Below are 18812 nucleotides of genomic sequence, written 5' to 3'. Positions count from 1 at the left end.
AAGTGAGATACAACAGCCTGACAGTGAAAGCGGACAGAAGAGTCGAGAAGGCCGGGGTAAGAACTACAAAAGGAAAGTAATCTGAGGCCATTCAGTGCAGGGTGAACGATCAGCCCCTCTCAGGAGACCATGCATTAAGTGACAATCATGAGAGCTTTGAGTCATTAAAAGAAAGGTAAATCTGTTCAACACAGTTTAAGAAAATTAAAAACATACATATTATACATTTGAGCAATATCATTACAAACAGGAAAACCATTAACAGTGAAAGCCACAGGTGCCTGAAAGACTTAGAATTAGGGCATCCCCTTCCTTGATGACACGGGGTAGAAGGAGCTTCACCAAAACAACATACTGAGGCCTTTCACCTCCCAGAAAGGTGTTATTCAGTAGAAGGAAAGCAATGGAAATGGGGAAAGAGAAGCAAATGGGCAGGGACTTAGGTTTGTCCTTCCATTCAGAAATATCTGCTGTTTGGCTGCGCAGCTAGAAGTTTGGCCCTGACCTCAGTCCTCCTGGACCTTGGGGATGCCGGGAGCATCGTGGCTTCTGCCCAGCAGCGTGCTCTCCAGCCGCTTGCAGTGCTCTCGGAGCTGCTTCTCCTGGGGCAGCAGGAAGGTGAGGACCATGTTTCACACGATACCCCAGTCCTCCTCCTCCCTGAGCCGCTGCTTCACACACGCCGCCTGCTCCTCCTGCTACGCCAGGGCCCCCTTCATCTCACAGAAGGCATCTTCCAGGTAATGGATGGCCTTCAACACCTCATTCTTAAAGTCCTCCAGCTCCCGTTGCACCCCAGCCACCTTCCATTGCAGCATCTCCAACTCAGCTGGAGGAGGGAGGCAGGTGGGCCATGACTGGGAGAGGGAAAAGTCTCCAGACTGGAGGCCACTGTCCACCATCCTCTTCCCTTGGAGGGTATTCATCTTCATGAGGTTGGACCCAGCCTGGTAGAGTGGTTCCATAGTCTCCCTTGCTATCTGGACAGAGAGGAAGCTAAGAGACCAGCCAAGTCAGTGAATTTTTTTGGCTAGAGACACAGTCATTTGGAGTGGAGAGGCCACACACACTGTGACGTCAGGGCCCCTTCAGCCAACCAGAGGACAGCACCAATCTACTCACTTGCATACAAGAGCCTCCTTGGTTGGTCCTCCAGGGCTTTGCTCATCCACCCGGGAACTATTTAGCTGTCATCCTGAGGTGTGGATTCTTCGCAATTCGTCATCACCCTTCCAGAAGCAGAGCTCAATCCCTCCTTTTATCTAAGGACAAACCAATGTCCAGAGAAATCAATGGGCAGAAACAGCAGGCCAGACCCGGCTCAGCAGCTGCCAAATGTGGGTGGCCTCCCACACTGGCAAGGGTCCTGGGTGGTCTCCAGATGGTTTCTCTGGGCTTCAGTACCTCACCAGTGAAACAGGACATTGTAAGAGATGATGCCTAATCCCACTTCAAGCTTTAAAGGCTAAAAAAAAAAAGTAATTTCTGAACCAAAACCCTTACTCTTACAATTGTGCCAGAATTCTAGATAATCTTCGTAGTTTCGAGGCAGATGCTCAGGTTTTGATGGCGCACAGCAGTGCTGATTCAGGGTGGGGGTGGGCAAATCAGGCCAGCCGTTTATTTACTCAGCAAGCACTTACAGAGGACTCACTGTGCGTCAGGATCAGGGGACAAGTGTGTCCCCATTCCCCACCCTGCCCCATCATGCCTGAATGTTGAAAAAGATGAGAAAAAAACATACAGGAGGGTGAATCTCACACTTCTTCCCTGATTACTATTAGAAGGGTAATGTTTCTAGCTGATCTACATTTGTTTTACGTGAGAGCAAACCTCTGTCCTGCAGATGGATCTCTTGCCCAGACTTCTCTCTTAACCTCCAAATGTAAATGTCTCTCCACCAAGGTGCCTCAATTCAATCCACCCAAAGCTAGGTTAGTCATCATTCCACCCAAACTGGCTCCTGTTCCAGTGCTGCTGTCAGGTTGATGGCACCACCCTGGGGTAGCTCCCTGGTCAGTAACCACATGAGAAACCTGGGGTTAACCTAGAATCCATCCAAGTGGCTCTGGGTGCTACTGACTCTACCGCCCCTGAGCACTCCAGCACCGAACCCCCCGGGCTGGGGTCTCAGCTCTGCTGCTGCTGAGCTGTGTCTCTTTGAAGTTTACCTTACTTCCCTGAGCTTCAGGTTCCTCAACCATAGAGGGTGGATATGAATTCAGTGGAGTGCAGCTCTCTGATTTATGGCTGTTGACAATTTCCATAGTGTAAATTCTCCCACCATAGATGACATGGTGTCTCTGGGAAGAGATGCACACGATGAGCCCTCGTGAGCTGTGCAAGCTGACCCCGGCACCACAGGACCTGTGATGGGTGCAGCTGCCTTCTCTGAGGTGCAGGCTGACCTATCTAGAGTGCCTTCAGTAGGCCCCAGAGAGGCCATTTGGCACAGAGGTTCATAGCTAAACTCAGGTGGGATTTTGAATCTCAAGATAGGACAGCAACTCCAATTATTGAGACAATGTAGAAAGAGCACTATTCTAGGAGTCAGGAGATCTGGAATTGCTGTGTGACCACAGGGCAGTCACCTCCCCTCTCTGAGCCTGTTCCCTTTGCTGTAATGTGACTAGGTGGGAGATGGCTCCTCTGAAGTCTCCAGCATTCTCAGGTCCACAGAGTCCTCCCTTTCAGCCTCTCCCAAGGCACTTGGCATCTTCTCCCTCTTTTTGTGACCTAAAACATTGCCCCTCCGGTCCCTGATGGCACACTACGTTCCATGAGGACAGGGACTGTGATCTCTCATCCTATGTACCCTCAAGTGTCCTGCCTCGTGCCCTGCACATAATGGCACTCAGAAAACTAGAGGAAATAGAATTTATACTCATAGGCGACTATCAAATCCCAAGGCTCCCTCAGCTTTCCCTCTGATGTGATGACACCTACTGGTCTGAGGGGGAACAACACTCTCTTCATTCTAAAACCCAGGTGGGGAGTGGAAGATGGTATGAATACATAGCCTGCGGTCTTGGGGTGTACCAGCTAGAGGTGTGTGAGGAGGTCAGGAACATAGGAGGTTCTCAATAAATATTTCTGGAATCAGCAAAAAGAAGACTGTGTCTCTGTCTTAACGGTTCTGCAATTATTTGTGTATTTTGCTCTCTTTCTCTGATTTTGTCTTCCTTTTTGCCTCTGTCTCCCACAGGGAATGGTGGAAGTCATAACCAGAGCTGTGAAAGAAAAGTAACAGAAGTTAAGACGGAATAGCAACCTCTCAGTGTCCTTGGGGCTTTGTAGTGAGGTCTCAGTGCATTCTCCTCAACTGGCCAGGCAGGACCGTATACCCACAGGTGGCTCGGCAGAGGTTGAGCACAAATGAGCTCTGTCAGCAGAAGACCCTGGGCTGGGTGGCCTCTTGGACCTCTGGGGAGTCCTCCACAGGGGCAGCTTGTGTGCACATGTCGGAACGTTCCCCTCAGGTTTTATAATCCAAGCCTGTACCTTCCTCACAAATTTCCTTCTACTTGTCCTAAGAAAGTAAGAAGGCAAATCTAGTGTTCCCTTCACGGAGTCAGGAGAGAGGGACTCCAACTTCTCCTGGCAAGGCGTGGGCCACTGGCAGGGACACTTCCCTGTCCCTCGGTTACCTCAGCAGTTCTGACACTCTCCATGTGTCAGGATACTGGGGGGACAGGGCAGGACATCCATCCCCAGAGGCCCAGACCCCACCCCTGAGAATCAGATGCAGCCTGCAGGGAAAGGGCTTCAGGAGTGGGCATGCTCTAGAGGGTCCAGGGTCGGGACTGCTGGTCAGAACACACCCTGCGGGCCCGCCTGCCTCTGAAGACAAAAACCACATGGCTTGGCAGCCCTCCCCAGCCCCTGCCATGTGTCGCCTCCCCGTGCCTCTGCCTCCACTTGTGAAATAAAACTTTAGGGTCAGGAAAAGGGACATGACACAGGAGCAGTCCTTCATGGAGCTCTTTAAATGAGGGGGACCCTTCTGAACTCTTCACATCCTGCCAGTGAGAACTACACCCACAGTCCCACTTAACTAGGCCCTGGCTGGGGGGAAGAATCTCCAAAGCTGGCTCAGACTCATCTCGGGTCCCCTCCTGGGGCTGGAGCTGGCATGGGCCTCCCGCAAGCAGAGGCTTCCCAATACAAGGACCAAACTGGGGTTCTGGTCGCACACAAGGAGAGTGCAGGCAGCCAACTGTAGCTTCCACAGAAAGAAGTTACATTTGAAGAGAAAACAGTGAAAGGACCTTGTGTAATTCCCCAAATGAACCACTCCTGTCAGCTCTCAGGAGAGTGGGGAACAGTCTCCTAGGAGTCCCTTAAAATGGCTCTCTCCCCATCCCCAAGAAAAAAAAATAGGAAAAAAAGAAAGAACAGAATTCAAAGCAACTTCTCACAAACACCAAAAAGCATAAAGTTGGACATTTCCAAAGCAGAGGGCGGTGGCTGGCCTTTTCCAGCACACTCTTTTTCCAGAACCTTCTGGGCCTGGGTGGGGATGGTGGGGCTACACAGCCAGCATCTTGCCAGATGAGCACCCCCACCCAACCATAGCCATCTTGACACACTCCATCTTAAAATCCAAGCCCATAGAGGGACTTCCCTCTGCCCCTCCGCCCGCCCACCCAGCCAGCCAGCCTTCCACTCACCCACCCAGCCAGTCACATATCCAGTGACATTCACTCACTACCTGTCCCATGTACACCATGATAGGCAGTAGGGATTTAGGATAGCAAACAAGATAAAGACCCTGTTCTCAAACTGCTGGAAGGAGACAGGCAATAAAGGGAAGCAATCGACAAATAAGATGATCGGAGCTGGTGCTAAGTGCTCTGAAGGAAGTGAACAGGGTGAGGTGACAGAGCACCTCGGGGCAGGCCTCTGTGAGGGAGGTCATTTAGGTGGGATAAGATGAGGATGCCTGGGGGTAATGTTCAAAAGGGAACCACAAGCAGCAAGACTTTGCGGCAGGAATGAGCTGGAGGAACTTCAGAGGCCCAGGTGACTGGAGGTGACCAGGAGGAGGAGGAGAGGAGGGAGGGCCGTGGGGTAATAGTCCCCATGTACCTGCGTGTGTGTGAGGACTATCAAGGGTAACTCTAGTGGTGCGTGACTTCCGCCTGCGATAGTATTCCAGTCTGGGGAATGGGGACAAGGCTGGGATGGGGCTGGAGACCAGGATCAAGAACCAAATTCATGCTGTTCACCATGATTAATTAACCCAGAGCCAGAGCCCCAAAGGCACAGTGCTAAAAATACCTGCTTCCCTCTGAGATGCGGCAGCTGCCGCCCAGCAACTCTTACCCATTGCCATTTGTCATAATTTGACACTGATAAGGAGTGTCCATGGGGCTGTGTGTCTGCAAGAATTGGACTCATCCACAGCTCACCAGCCAGCTGGCCCTCAGAAACCAGCCACGGCACTTTCCTACCTGAACTCTTCTCCCATCCCTGAGCCCTGCCTTGGCCACCCCTGGAGGTACCTGCCACCTGCCCACTGCCTGCCAGGTTTGCCTCTCCTCCTGGAGCCCAAGTGGACCCACCTCCAGGGTGGGAGCCAACGCATTCTCCAGGACAGGAGTGCATAGTCGGATGCCATGTTTCATGCCACTGCAACCCTGCAACTCGGACTGGAGCCATCTATCAGAGGCCCTGCCAGTCCAGGGCAGCACTTTAATTAAAATATGTAAAACATCCTGGTGGGGTGGATCTGAAGACACAGGAGCAGTCCTTGGACCCAAGCAGCTTGGTAGAGCTGGCCCTTCTTCAGCCCCAGAGGCCAGCACTGTGCCAGGAGGGCCCTCCAAAGCAGGCTGGAGCATAGTGACATCTGCCTTGCACCATGTACCCATGCCACCCGCCACAAAACTTAGCTGGGGCAGAGCATCCACATGAAAGAGTCCTGGGCCAGCTCTGGGACCTGGAGAGCATGCTGAAAGGGCCTGGCGTCATCCCAGTTGAAATATTCTATCTCTACTCTCAATGCTAATTTTCTTCAATGATCCACATGAAGCTGGTACCTGGACATTTACATACATAAACTCTTTAGCAAAGCCATTTCCTTTTCCCAGACTATTGAGCTCCCCAAGTTTACTCTTCTTTCAGACTGCCTTCCATGTTGACAGGAAGCATGGTCTACACTGTTTAGGGCAGGGGTGGGCAAGCTATTTCGCACAAAGTTCAAATCAGAAAAAATTGTAAGCCAACATTTTTAATCCTAACACTTTCTTAAAATCAGAAAATGCAATTGTTTTAAGCCTCTTTTGCCCCATCATTGAAGGAATTTGTGATTTTTACTGAAATGTCAGAACCTGCACAGTTACAGCCTGCCTCTGGAGTTAAGGCCTGTGACATATTTTCTGAGCAGTAACATAGACTGCAGGGAGTGTTGGGAGGTTTAGGGAGGCAAATGGGATCCTGAGCCTAGCCAGAGAGCAGGGCCCAAAAAGAACCTCAGCGGGAGCTCCTATTCTGGGGTAGTAGTGAGTGGCAGGGTACCATTTGGAGTAAGTCTCTGAGTCTCTGGGCAGAGAAGACAGAAGTAGCAGGAAGGGCAATGGGGGCCACAAGTGGTGTGAATGGCTGGTTCTCCTTGTCACTCACAGCCCTCCCCGGGAGAGCAGGGCAAGGAAGACCTTCCCTCCACCCTAGCTCTAAGATAAGCCCAAGCTAGACAAGCAACCTCTCCCTCTGGCCCACACCCCACTAATCAGGGACAACTTGCTCAGCACAGAGCCAGAGTCACTGCCTGTGTGTCAGGGTGTCAAGCTGAATTATGTGAACTTAAAAACAAAATCCCCTCCTTCCTGGGTTACTTAACTGTCTGCCTGGCGAGGACAGGGGATTACTGGTGACAGACACCAGGGCCTGTCTGGCTGCTCCAGACAGAGAAGCTTTGATCACCTGGAAAACTCCAGACACAGGACTCCTAATGATGAGTAATGAGCTCAAAGCATCGGAAAGTTACCCAGCAGGGTGTGGTGGAGACACACACTGCTTCCCACGGAAGCCTGGGAAACCTGGGCCAGGGGGACAGGGTGTGGCCATCTAGTGTCCTGGGGAAGAGTTTGACCCCACTCTCACCCTGCCCCAGGTCCTACCTGCACACTGATAAGGTGGGGCAGTTTCTAGGCTCCGGCTACTTGGCCTGTTACAAGGATTGGTTTGGTGTCTAGCGGCCAGAATTTATCTTTTAGTCAAGAGTGCAGCCTCCTCATTCATTCACCTATTCAATCATGTATTTAACACACATATATTCAACAGCTAAGCTGAGCCAGACGTGGTGCTAGACGCTCTGGGTAGAAGATGGCCATGACGGTGTTTACTGTCCTAAGAGAACTTGGAATCGACATGGAGACATCTTAGCAAGTCAGTATCACAGGCTCTGTGATGAATGGTCTGACAGAGCTGGCTTCAGGGCTCCAACCAGAGCAGGGGACCCTAAATCAGAGTGGTCCTTCTCATGGTGAGGACAAGGGCAGGCTGGGGATGGAATCTGAAGTCCCAGGCCCCTCTAGGCTTGAGGTCTAATTTGATCCTGTGAGAGTCCCCATTCTCAAGTCACACCACATCCCTTCATCTGGGATTTCATCCTGCTCTGAGCTTAGATGGGAATATGTCAACCCTGAGTCCCCTGTTTTTGGCTAGATAGAAACTTAAGCCCAGTGATTCTCAAAGTTTTGCATACATTATAATCAGCTTGACAGAGTGCCAAAAATCATTGTTAAGGTCTGGATTTCACCCTCAAGAGATTCTAATTCACGTCTTGGGAGACTGGAGTTAGAGTAACCAACCTTCTTGATTTGCTCTGAACTAAAAGGACTCCTGGGATGCAAGACGTTCAGTTTTAAAACCTGGACAGTCCTGGGAAAGCTGAGACAAGTCACTCTACTTGGGGCAGACACGGTTAGTCTTTGCCTAAGAACATTCCTTTCTTCCTTGGGTCTTGGAATCCTATTTTGATTGTGCAGTAACATGCCCCAGGTGGTAAACGTGGATGCATTTGGCAATTCCCTTCCCTGTCATTATTGTGTTATTTAAGATGGCCTGTGACCCACTTCACACCAATAAGTTGTAAAGGGAAGACTTATAGAAAGGTATTACACTGATGTAAAAGAGTGAGACCAAACAGAGAGGGAGAGAGAGAAAGTGTCTGCCCATTCTTCTGCCTTCAACATAGTTGTATGAGAGCATGATCGTCAGAACAGTGGCAGCCGTTCTATGGTCATGTGGCAACAAACTGAGGATGGAAAATTCAGCTTTACTAAGGATGAACAATTAGATATCATTTTTTTGTAACGTCACTGAGTCACTATACCAAATCTCAAATTATCTACCTCCAATCTAACTAATATGTGATTAAATCTTTCTTGCTCAAACAACTGGTGTTCTTTTGATTACAGCTGAACACAGCACAACTGTTACAAAGGGCCTAGAACTTGGTATTTTTAACAAGATCCCCAAATTCGTTCTGATGCTCTCCATCCACCTATCTAGCTAATGCAGTGGTCCTCAAACAGGGGGCTTTGGACCAACAGCAATCAGAATCACCTGGGAACTTGTTAGCGTGCAAGCTCTCAGGGCCCATCCAGACCTTCTGAATCAGCCACTCTGGGAGGTAGGGAGGGCCTGGAAGTCTGTTTTAACAAGCCCTCCAGATGATACTGACAACTGCTGAAGTTTAAGAGTGATTGAGCTAATCAATACCCGAGACTCCTTGACTAATACCAGACCCCAAAAACTTCTAGATGAAACTTTAAAACTTAACCAGTATCACACCTGCTTCCTCTTATTGCTTGAAAAGTGAAGCAATATGTTGTCTAATTTTCTGTGATTTTTGTCCTTCCTTCATGGTCCCTTCCCCACATAATCATGCCTTAGCTGAATGCTGTGGTCAGATTTACTGGCCTGTGTTATTAAACAGCTGTGTGTGTTAGAGGAGGAAGGGAGGTCAGGTCATGGTCAGGACCGGCCCGAACAGGAGTGAGGCCAGGCAGTTAAGGAGGAAGAGTGGGTGTCAAGGTCCCAGACCCTGCAGTCCTCGGGGAGCACCTGCACCCTCCATGAATGCCCACATCAGACTCCACATTGCACGGCCGCCAACCTGGGAGGACAGGGGTAGGGGAGGTCCAGGCCGCCGCACCTTCTCTTCCTTCCCCAGGGAAGCTCTGCTCCAGCAGGCCTTTTATAGTCTAGTTAACCCCTACTTCTCGCCATAATGAGTTACCTAAAACCCCAGCGAGAGTCCAACAGGCAGAAACTGAACAACAGACGACATTGCAAGGGGGATCTATTCTCAGCTAAAAAAGAAATTACAAAACCCCTAATTACACTTCCCTTTAGAAAACTTCGTTCAGTATTTCTCGTACGCCCCTGAATTTTGTTATTCTCCTTCACAACCGACTACACTGTCAAATGATCATCCAGTAAGCATTACATTATTCATAGTTATTTACTAAAAAATAACAATAATAATTCCTACCATTAATTTAGTGCTTTCTGCATGCCAAGCCCTGGGGCTTCACATGCACCGTCCCCCTGAGGCTGAGCCACCAGCACAGAGATGCCTCCCAAGTGTCGTCTTTGTTCATGTGACTGCTAAAGTGCACGAACTCTTGTCCATCTTCCACTCAAATAAGGCCAAAATGCCATAAAATATTTAAACACTTGCACCACTGTCTTGCTAATGGGTTTCAGCACCGGGCAAGTTTGCTGTGGATTCAGTGTGACCACAGGAATCAACAGCAAAACGTTCTTGGGGTGAAAAGGTTTATTACCCAGCGTGTTCTCCAGCGGTAGGTGGAGCACTAGAGTCTCTGCCTCCGTCCAAAGCCCTGGGCCGAGCTCTCTATATAGCGCAGTAACAGCTTATTGCCTACAGGTGTGGAAGCGGCAGCCCAGCAACAGGCCAGTTACATCATCATCAGGCCGTTTAAGTTCAGTGAGGATCCTGGCCATAGGAACCCCAACTTCCCCACAACCACTCACAGCATGGCAGCCTTGCCCACACTGACCCATTGGCCGGCAGCCCCCAGGAGGGCTGAGAGCGTGTTCGTCCAGCCGCCGAGTTTCTAAAGACGGAAGCCAGCACACAGAAGGTGTCCCGGGATTTTGAAGTGTGCTGTCGGAAAGTGAGGGTTGTGCCAGAGTCCTGCCTGCCTTGTCGCCCTCCAGCCAGGGGGTCCCTGTGTCTCTGGCTCTCACTCCCACTGGTCTCCTTGTTGGGCTCATCTCTCAGAGCCACCCCCTGCTGCCAGCCAACCCCCGTTTCCCGGCTGTCAGCAGCCAGGGGAGCTTACCTGGAAAAGCACGGCTTCACCGGTTTTCAGGTCCTGCTCACGCTCGCCTCTCGTGGGTGGTTACTGGCCTGATACTCCCTCACATGCTCTTGTGATTCACACTCTTCTCAGCTATAAGCATTTGGTCATTATTACAGGTGAGGCTCAGACACCAAGTGGTCCCTCTCGGTAGGACAATGACATGGGTTGCTGCAAAGGACAAGATAGTTGAGGTAACAATAAAGTCAGAAAAGGCCATAAGCAGAAAGAAACACTTAAGGCTCTCTGATGATCCTCATAGTAGGAGAAACTGGAAAGTGAACATGGGCAGCTAAGCAAAGCTGACCCAGCACCTGCCAAGCGTGAGGTGGCAGCCAGGTCATCAGAGTGGGTGAGCCTTGGAGAGCCTAGTAACTGCTGGGGTCACCAGCTGGTGGAGCAGGCTGTCTCCTCCCACACCCTGACTCTGTCGACTGACAGCCATGTAGATGCCCACCTCACACAACACCCCTTTCCTCCTGGTTTCTATTGTGGGGCAGCTCAGCAGCTCCCGGACAGCCACGAAAATACTCTGCCATACAGCTGGTAGGCCCCAGCCACCCTATGCCCATCCAGGTTAAAGGAGGGCTTACAGGCCTGGTTTTTAAAGCCTGCTTGGTTTGATTCATGGCACTTGGGTTGGGGAGGAATCAAAATGATCTGACAGGTTGGGCATGACAGATCAGCAGAGGTTGGCCAGGGCTTCGGAGGGAAGTGCTTCTGAGACACAGTGTTCTGAGGGCAATTAAAAGCCTGATGTGTGGGCAAGGTGCTCACTGAGAAACCCCGATGGGCCAGGGCACTTGCCAAAGCCCAGGAACAGGCCTCCAGGGTGCCTGGGCCTCCCCAGCAGCCCCCAACACACCGTCAGAGTGGGAAAGCCTTCAGGAATCCATCAACTTTTGCAGGATGCACCATCCTATCTGAGCAGCTCCCTTTTCTTCCTCTGTTCTTGCCAGAGGAGGGCACAGTTCACATCAAATGTCATTAATCATCTTCCCAGGGGTTGGGGGCTTATTGGACAGTCCTATTAATCAGAGGCCTATCACACCCACAGCCCGGCTGGGTCGCCATTGTCCTGTTCCTCACCTATCATAGAAAGATTAGATTATCAGTGACAACTGAGACACCCTTTGAGTCACAGGGAAGCCAGAGAATGGGGTTGCTTTTATTTTTTTATTTACCCTCCTGATTTGAGGATGAGCTGTTTCTTGTCTTGTCACACTGCATCCTTTTCTTCAAAGAATCAGCTTCAAGAATCCAATTTGTCAAACTGGACAATCATTGGCAAATCCATAAAAAAAAAATTGTTAAAAAATCCCCAAACCTCAGCGACTTTATCAAAAGAAGTAAAATAAAGCAGAAGGTTTTAAATGGAGCCTGAAAGGATTAGAAAATATGTTGCATTTGACAACAATTAATCTCTGAAAAGCAGGGGCTTTGTAAAAAGGAACAGGCAGAGATGTGTCCAAAGGGATGCTGGGGATCCACACCACAGTCCGCCCGTTACCTAGGCACCATCGCTCTTCTGGAGGGCAGTCAGGTGCAAACCTGGTGCTGCAAAGGAATGAAAAGGAACGTCCCACAAGCTCTGTCCTAACTTCCTGCTGACCAGTGCACAAACCGAGAACCAGGGCACAGCAGGGAAAGTACACAGCTCCCCACTTCTGGTTCTACAGCGATCTCAGTCACTCCACAAGCACTAAGCCCACCCGTGGTTGCCACTGTAGGGGGCCCTAAAATAAGAGGGTGCCAGAGGCCAGGTGAGCACGTATAACAGGTAAATCAAGGCAGACCAGGCAGGGCCTTGGTGATGTGGAGCCCACGGGCTACACACCCCAGGTGCCTTCAGGGGCCAAGAAGAACTGGGAATCAGGGATGGGGGCTGAGTGCAAATGCAGGGGTTGGAGGCAAGGACCCCTGCGAAAGAAGAGCAGGCCTGTCCAAAGGGCAGCAAGACCCTGTCCCCTACTCACTGTTGCCCCATAGGTAGGAGGGGAAGTCAAAGTGTATCAGATCTTCCAGCTTTTCATGAGATTCTGGAGACCTTTTTTTTGTGAACACTCCCTATTTTAAGTGTTGGCAGTTTATTCAAGAAGAAAATCCCTGTGCATACTAAGCAAAACCCATTGGTGGTTGCAGTTTGGCCCCCATAGCTGGCATGTGTGAAGCTGCCTCAGTGCAGAGAAGGACCGTGACGCCCAGGGAGGGTGCTAACTGCAGAGGTCACACAGCTGGGTAGAAGCAGAGCCGGTTGGATGGCCTGGTCCTTCAGACTCCCAGACCAAGGCTGTCTGCTCCAGACCTGAATATATGAAGATGTATATGACCAGTTAGCGGGTGCATTTATTTCAGAGCAATAAAAGTGATTAGAATTAAGAGGAGAGCCTAGATCCCACATCTTCACCTTGAAATCAGAAGGGGCAGAATCAGACAAGTCTCAAGTGACTGTTCCTGTACCTTTGATACCTCATTCATTGCATTTTTCTACCTGACAGGCTAGCTGTAAGTGATTCCCATGTGGGTGCTCTGGAGGTCTGGGGCAGGAGGCCAGAGGGGGCCGTGAGCTCTGTGTTGGGTGTATTATTCACTTGACTTCAGCAAAAAAGTGGAGCTTGGGAGCCAAACTGCCCAGTTAAAATCCTGGTCCTGCTATTTATTTAGCTGCGTGACCTGGGGCAAATTACTCGACTTTTCCAAGTCTCAGTTTCCTTGCTTTCAAAATAGGAATGATAATAAAATCTACCTCAGAAGACTATTGTGAGGATTAGAAGTGGCATAGAACAGAACACCACACGGCAAGTGCTCAATAAATTGCCATTGCTAAAATATATAATCACACTTTATCTCATCCTGAATAGTGCCTGGTATTGAGACACAGCGTAGGAAGTTGGCTCTCCAAAGGAATCTTGGAAGTTTGATTGTCTAGTTTTTCTTAGGAACAAAAACTGAGGTACACAGATGGGAATGAGTTTCTTTACTGCCAAAGGCACATACAAAAATCTAAGCTTTCCTACAGACATGATTCACTTTGACCACTTCCACAGGTCTGTGCCAACCATTTTATTTTTCTACTATGACCTCATTGGAAATAAGAAAAGTTTCTACGATAAATGGGTTTAAGCAAAGCCTTCAGGCTCCCAGATACTTCACCAGCGTCAGCACAGTCAACAACATATAATGTCTCCATTCCTGTGCTCCTGTGCTCATTACAGAAAGATTTGTGAGACAACTTGGGGCTGTATTTGTCCACTGCGAGTTTGTGACCAGCTTCATTTTTAAAAAGGATTATTCCCCCGGGTGGTGTGCAATCACCAGGGAGAGGGTGAGCTTCAACATTGTCTTGGTGTTTGGGGAAAAACACTGTGACGCTGCAGTCAAGCTAGCTGATGATTTGTGAAAATTGAACACATGTTAGCTATTGACAAAACTTGACAGGTATCATGTCTGCCTTTATCACGTGATTGATTTAAGACTGTTGGAAGTGCTAGTGTGGAGAGAAAGGCCGAGGTTTGGGGAGTAGAAGGCTAGATGGATTTGGGACAGGTCTTGACTCCTTACTTCGTTCTAAGGCTGTGGGCTAGTTTCTTAAATGTTGAGTCTCTAGTCCTTCGTGTGTGAAATGAGAAAAATTAAACTTACTTCGTAGGCTCTGTGAGAATTAAACAGAAAATGTATGCACTCAGGGGCTGTGAACTCCCTTCCCTCTCCTGCATTCCCTTGAGAGAAACAGAGCCTCTGCTCACAGGAAGCTGAGGCAGACAGCCTCTCGCTGAGGGAGCCAGTGGAGACCCTTGTTAAGTGCTGGGAGGAATCAGCTCAGGGCCAAACTCAGGTTAATGTCAAAAGAGGGGAGAAAACAATGAGCAAATTCATCCTTTATACTTCTGTTCAGGCTTCTGATCTAAAGGCCAATTGCTGACTTCTTTAAATAAGAGTTTACACCTTCCTCGGAGCTGATCTGAGATCCCAAGTTGGAGATCTGGCTGAGTTTCGGCTTAGGCTTGCAATCTTCCATTCATTGGCTTTTCTGCAACCTTCATCATCCAGAAGCAATCTTCAGAAAGGAAGGAGCGTGGGGTGCCTCCCTAGGTGCTGGCCCTCAGAGGACATTCCAGAGGGCACATACCAAGCAACCCAGGGAGACCTTGGCCCATTCTTCCTGCTCTGGATGAGTTCCTACCACTAATCAAGGAGCACAAAGATAAGTGATTTCACAGCCAAGTAGGAATCAAGAGAGGACTGGCCTGGAGGTAATCATAACAGCCAATATTTATTGAGCATTTACTATGAGCTAAGCTTTACACCAGCATCTCATTCAATCCTCACGCAGGAGGTAGTAACAATTATTATCATAGCTGAGAACACTGAGAACTTAGGCCTGTTGCCCAAAGCCACGTGGCTCCCTTAGGGCAGAGCCCAGATGTGAAATCGTGATGCCCAACTCTTACCTGCTGGCCACAGGGCTTCTCCAAATGCACCTGATTCCTTCAGTGCCCAGTAGGGGTGTCCCAGGAGCCATGCCTGCACCTAGTCCTCTTAGGGAAAAATGTACCTTCCCCCTTGTAAAGACACGCACATAAGCAGAAGACTCTGCATCCACTTGGGGCTCCTTCTCCACACACTGGGATGCCAGAGGTCACCTGGGCCTGAGTTCCAGCCCTGTAATACTAACACAGGCATCCAGAAGTGCAAAGGGAATTCCTGGTACCCCACCTGACCTGGGGAAGGGGCTGTGGCCTCCTCTGCCTCCACCAGGCCTGCACAGATCTGCCCCCTGCTGGGCTGTTAGAGCCAAGGAGAGATTTGTTCATCTCCCAACCTTGTGTGCTGTGTCCTCGCCTTCCCTGTCCTTATAAAGGCTCTTCCCTAACGTGCTATTTAGGTTTGGGGCCAAGAAGAAAGGAAAAGCGGAATGGCTGAGGCCCAAAATAAGTGTACTAGCAACGAGGAGAGAAACTCTGGGCTCACAGAACCACATGAAGAATCTGTAAGCCTTTAGTCTCCTGAAATTGTGGCGCTTTCCGCTGCACGCTTAATACAAGCTGACAGCTTGCATTGTTCTGCCAAGACAAGGTAGCTGAGTCCCGGTGATGGGGTGAGGGGAGAGGAGGGACAAAGGCAGGGAGCTGAGGAGGGGGCGGAGGCAGGGGGGGAAATAAAGAGAGGGGGCCGGCGGGGGGTGGCTCTTAATCGGAGGCCTGGCAGGAGACCCTGGGAACAGCAGCCTACTGACAGTGGAGACCAGGAGCTCCAGATGGCTTTTTGTCTCGATGCAATAAAAAATGTAATCTGACAGGCCCAAGGATGGGGCTCGGGAAACAAAAGTCTGTGGGGTGGGGGAGTAGGGGTGGGAGCGGCCCGGTTAGAGGTACCAGAGTCTGAGAAAGACAAAAAGAAGCAACTGTCTCTTCAAGCAGTTATGGGCTTTGCAAATGACATTTAATTCCAGAGGTGTGCACACGGGACAAAGCCGGTTGTCTTGGCAAGGGGAGAGGAGTAGGAAATGCTCCGGACATTCGGCCCCTGAAGAAAGGTGGTAGCTCTGCCAATAAACCAGGACGTGGGCTCTTTGAATCACCCCCCCACCTCAAGTCATTAGGGGTTGATATAAAGATACAGGGCTTCCTGGCGCAATTTAATTGCTCATAGACAGAAAAGCGATGAGCTGCGTCTACTCCTGCAGGAGCCCAGCTGCCGCATTAATGTGGCTTCTCAGAGGGGGGCACACCCCCACCCGTTCCACCAGGAACATACAGACACCCAGGGAAACGGTGGCACCTCTGTGGCCTCTGATGGGGCTGTCGCTTTTTATTAAGTAATCTGTGCTTTTCAAACCGCTGCATGTTTTCTTCCGAAAGGTCTTGGTTGCTGTGTGGGCCCAGCACACAGCAGGCTCCCAATAAATATTAAATAGCAACTGCTGGTGATATCTCCTGATTTCATTATAGGGGACATCCACACCCAGGGGATGGATCCCATTTAGGACTATGGCGTGGTCACCGTGGCTGGAAAACAGGGAATTTAAGGTGTGAAGTTTTAAGGCATGTAAGACAGGAAAGGGAGGCAGGATATTAGCTAAGCCTATTAGCAAGATGAAAATAATAAAGCTGGAAGGTGCATGGATCTGGTGAAGATGTGGGGACACATGGAGGGAGGGGAAATAAGGGCCTTTTCAAAAGCAGTGTGCCAACATTGATCAGAATGTTAACATCCACACCCTTTGACCCAGCAATCTCATAAATCCACCCAAGGCATAGAGTGTCCCTGACAACAGCATTCATAATAAAAAAGAGAAACAACCTTAAATAGCAATCATTAGGGAAATTGGGGATATATCCATACAGTGGAATGCTCCATAGTTATTAAAAAATAATGAAGGGAATCTAAACCTACTGATGTGGAAAGATCTTAAGACTTAAGAGATTTTACCATTTTACTTTTTAAAATGTTTATGCAAAATGTCTGTACATTACTCTCATAATTAAAAAACTAAAACAGATATTTGACAACCATCAATGTTTTTTAAGCATGTTTTAGAGTCTGATCAGGGCTTGCTTGAGTCCCAGCAATGCCTCTCTCGGGGTGTGACTCCCTTTCTCTGAGCTTCAGTTGCCCCCCCTGTGGACAGTGGGTGGGTGGGAACAGTACCTCCTGCAGGTGGCTATGGGAGGATTTAGATGTGACATGCACAGTAGAGCTCAGTGCCTGACACACACTCAGCTCTGGATAAAGAGCAGCTGTTTGAGTCATGAGAGACCAAGTGTCCCTTAGGTGTGCTGAAGGGAAGGAGGGTGACAGAGCAGCCAAATGGCCCCTTGAGCGAAACTCCCAGAAGTCTCCCAGGCGCTGGGGGGCGTCTGTGAACTGAGGACACACAAGGCTCACTGATGTCCTCTTTGTCCCCTGGCTAGACAGGTCTGGGTGGCTTCTCCATACCACCCTGTCTCTGGATTTAGGTGACACAACAGGAGCTGGGATTCTGGGTCCCCAGGCCAGTGTTAGATAAGGGGGTCCCTTTACCTTTTGTCAATCCATGCCTTGATCCATAGGTCCTTGGCCATCACGGCTTTCCTCTGGCATGACATCCTGTCCCCAAAAGAATATTGTTGGAAAATCCACCATCAGAGCTATCAACAGAGCAAACAGAGGGGTTGACTCTCATGGTTTGTGCTTATTAAATATATGTAGAAGGACTGAGTGAAAAGTAGAGGGAGAAAAAAAACTAAGATTCACCTATGAGAAAGTGGGCTAAGTCTCTGGTCCTCCTCAAGCGAGGCCCCTCAGAGTGGACTGGGAAAGATGTGCAGGATAGCCCCCTGGGTCTCTTTTTTATTGAGAGGACACTGAGCCCAGAGAAAGCAACCGTTCTAGAGATGCACAGCAAATGAGTGGCCCAGGTAGAATATGACTCTGAGTTTCTAGACCAGACCAGGGCTATCCAAGAAAAGTATAAGAAGCATAGATGTAATTTAAAACCATTTAGTAGGAAATTAAAAAGGAAAAAGAAACAAGTGAAATCAATTTTAATAATATATTTAATTTAGCCCAATATATCTAAAATACTATTTCGGCATATAATCTATATATGGTGACTATAGTATATACATACATGTATATATACACATATGGTTAATGATACTGCACTGTATATTTCAAAGCTTCTAAGAGAATAGACCTTATAAATTCTTATCACAAGAAAAAAATTTGTAACTGTGTGGTGATGGATGTTAAGTACTTATTGTGAAAATCATTATGTTGTACACCTAAAATGAATACAATATTGCATGCCAATATCTTAATTTTTAAAATTAACATTTAAAAATTTTTGAGATATTTGAGATACATTGTTGAGATATTTTACATTTTTCTTTTTTTCATATTAAGCCTTCAAAACTCTGCTGTGTATTTTGCCTTACAATACATCTCGGCTTGGACCAGGCACATTTCAAGTGCTCTATGGCTAATGGTTAGTGGCTACTGTACTGAACAGCACAGCTTCAGACGTCTGGCCAGTTGAGCTTCCTCCAGTGTCTGACTGCAGACCCGGTGTGTATGTGTGGCTGGGGTAGGCGTGGGCGGGTGTGGACCTGGGAGCTCTGAAAAAACCCATGCTCTGGTGGGTGAAAGGCATGTCTGTGAAAGGGCAGCCCACAGCCAGGTCCAGCCCTTGGTGCAGCTGCAGCTTTAGAAATAGATCTGAATGAGCCACAAAGAGGTGCAGCCACAGCTCAGGATGGACAGAACCAGGGAAGAAGCAGAGAAACAAGGGGTTGAGGCTGGGTGAGCCCTATGGAAGGCCTGGCCCACTCACTTGGCAAGGACAGCTTCCAAAGGCCAGCCGGGGGCCTCTTGCTGAAGTGAGAAGACCCAGCCCTGGGCGTTCTGGGAGCTTCACCAGGGAAAGACGCCACCGTGTTTGCTGCTTGCCCGCATCTAGGCCACCACAGCCATTGCTGGTTCACTCCCAGCCAA

At 49.2% G+C, this 18812-nt stretch overlaps 1 protein-coding gene across 1 annotated transcript; it reads right to left on the bottom strand.

The window, feature by feature from the left end:
• Nucleotides 1-239: 239 nt before the first annotated feature.
• On the bottom strand, nucleotides 240-17444 carry CCDC182 (coiled-coil domain containing 182). Its single transcript, XM_017669355.3, is given in 3 exon segments — nucleotides 240-1262; nucleotides 10320-10508; nucleotides 17361-17444. A coding segment is annotated over 1 exon segment (459 nt). The 5' UTR covers nucleotides 966-1262; nucleotides 10320-10508; nucleotides 17361-17444; the 3' UTR covers nucleotides 240-506.
• Between the last annotated feature and the right edge of the window lie 1368 nt (nucleotides 17445-18812).

The sequence above is a fragment of the Manis javanica genome, chromosome 4 (assembly GCF_040802235.1).
Source record: "Manis javanica isolate MJ-LG chromosome 4, MJ_LKY, whole genome shotgun sequence".
Classification (NCBI taxonomy): Eukaryota; Metazoa; Chordata; class Mammalia; order Pholidota; family Manidae; genus Manis; species Manis javanica.
The sequence above is the reverse complement of the archived record's forward strand: the minus strand, read 5'-3'. Positions and strand labels throughout refer to the sequence as shown.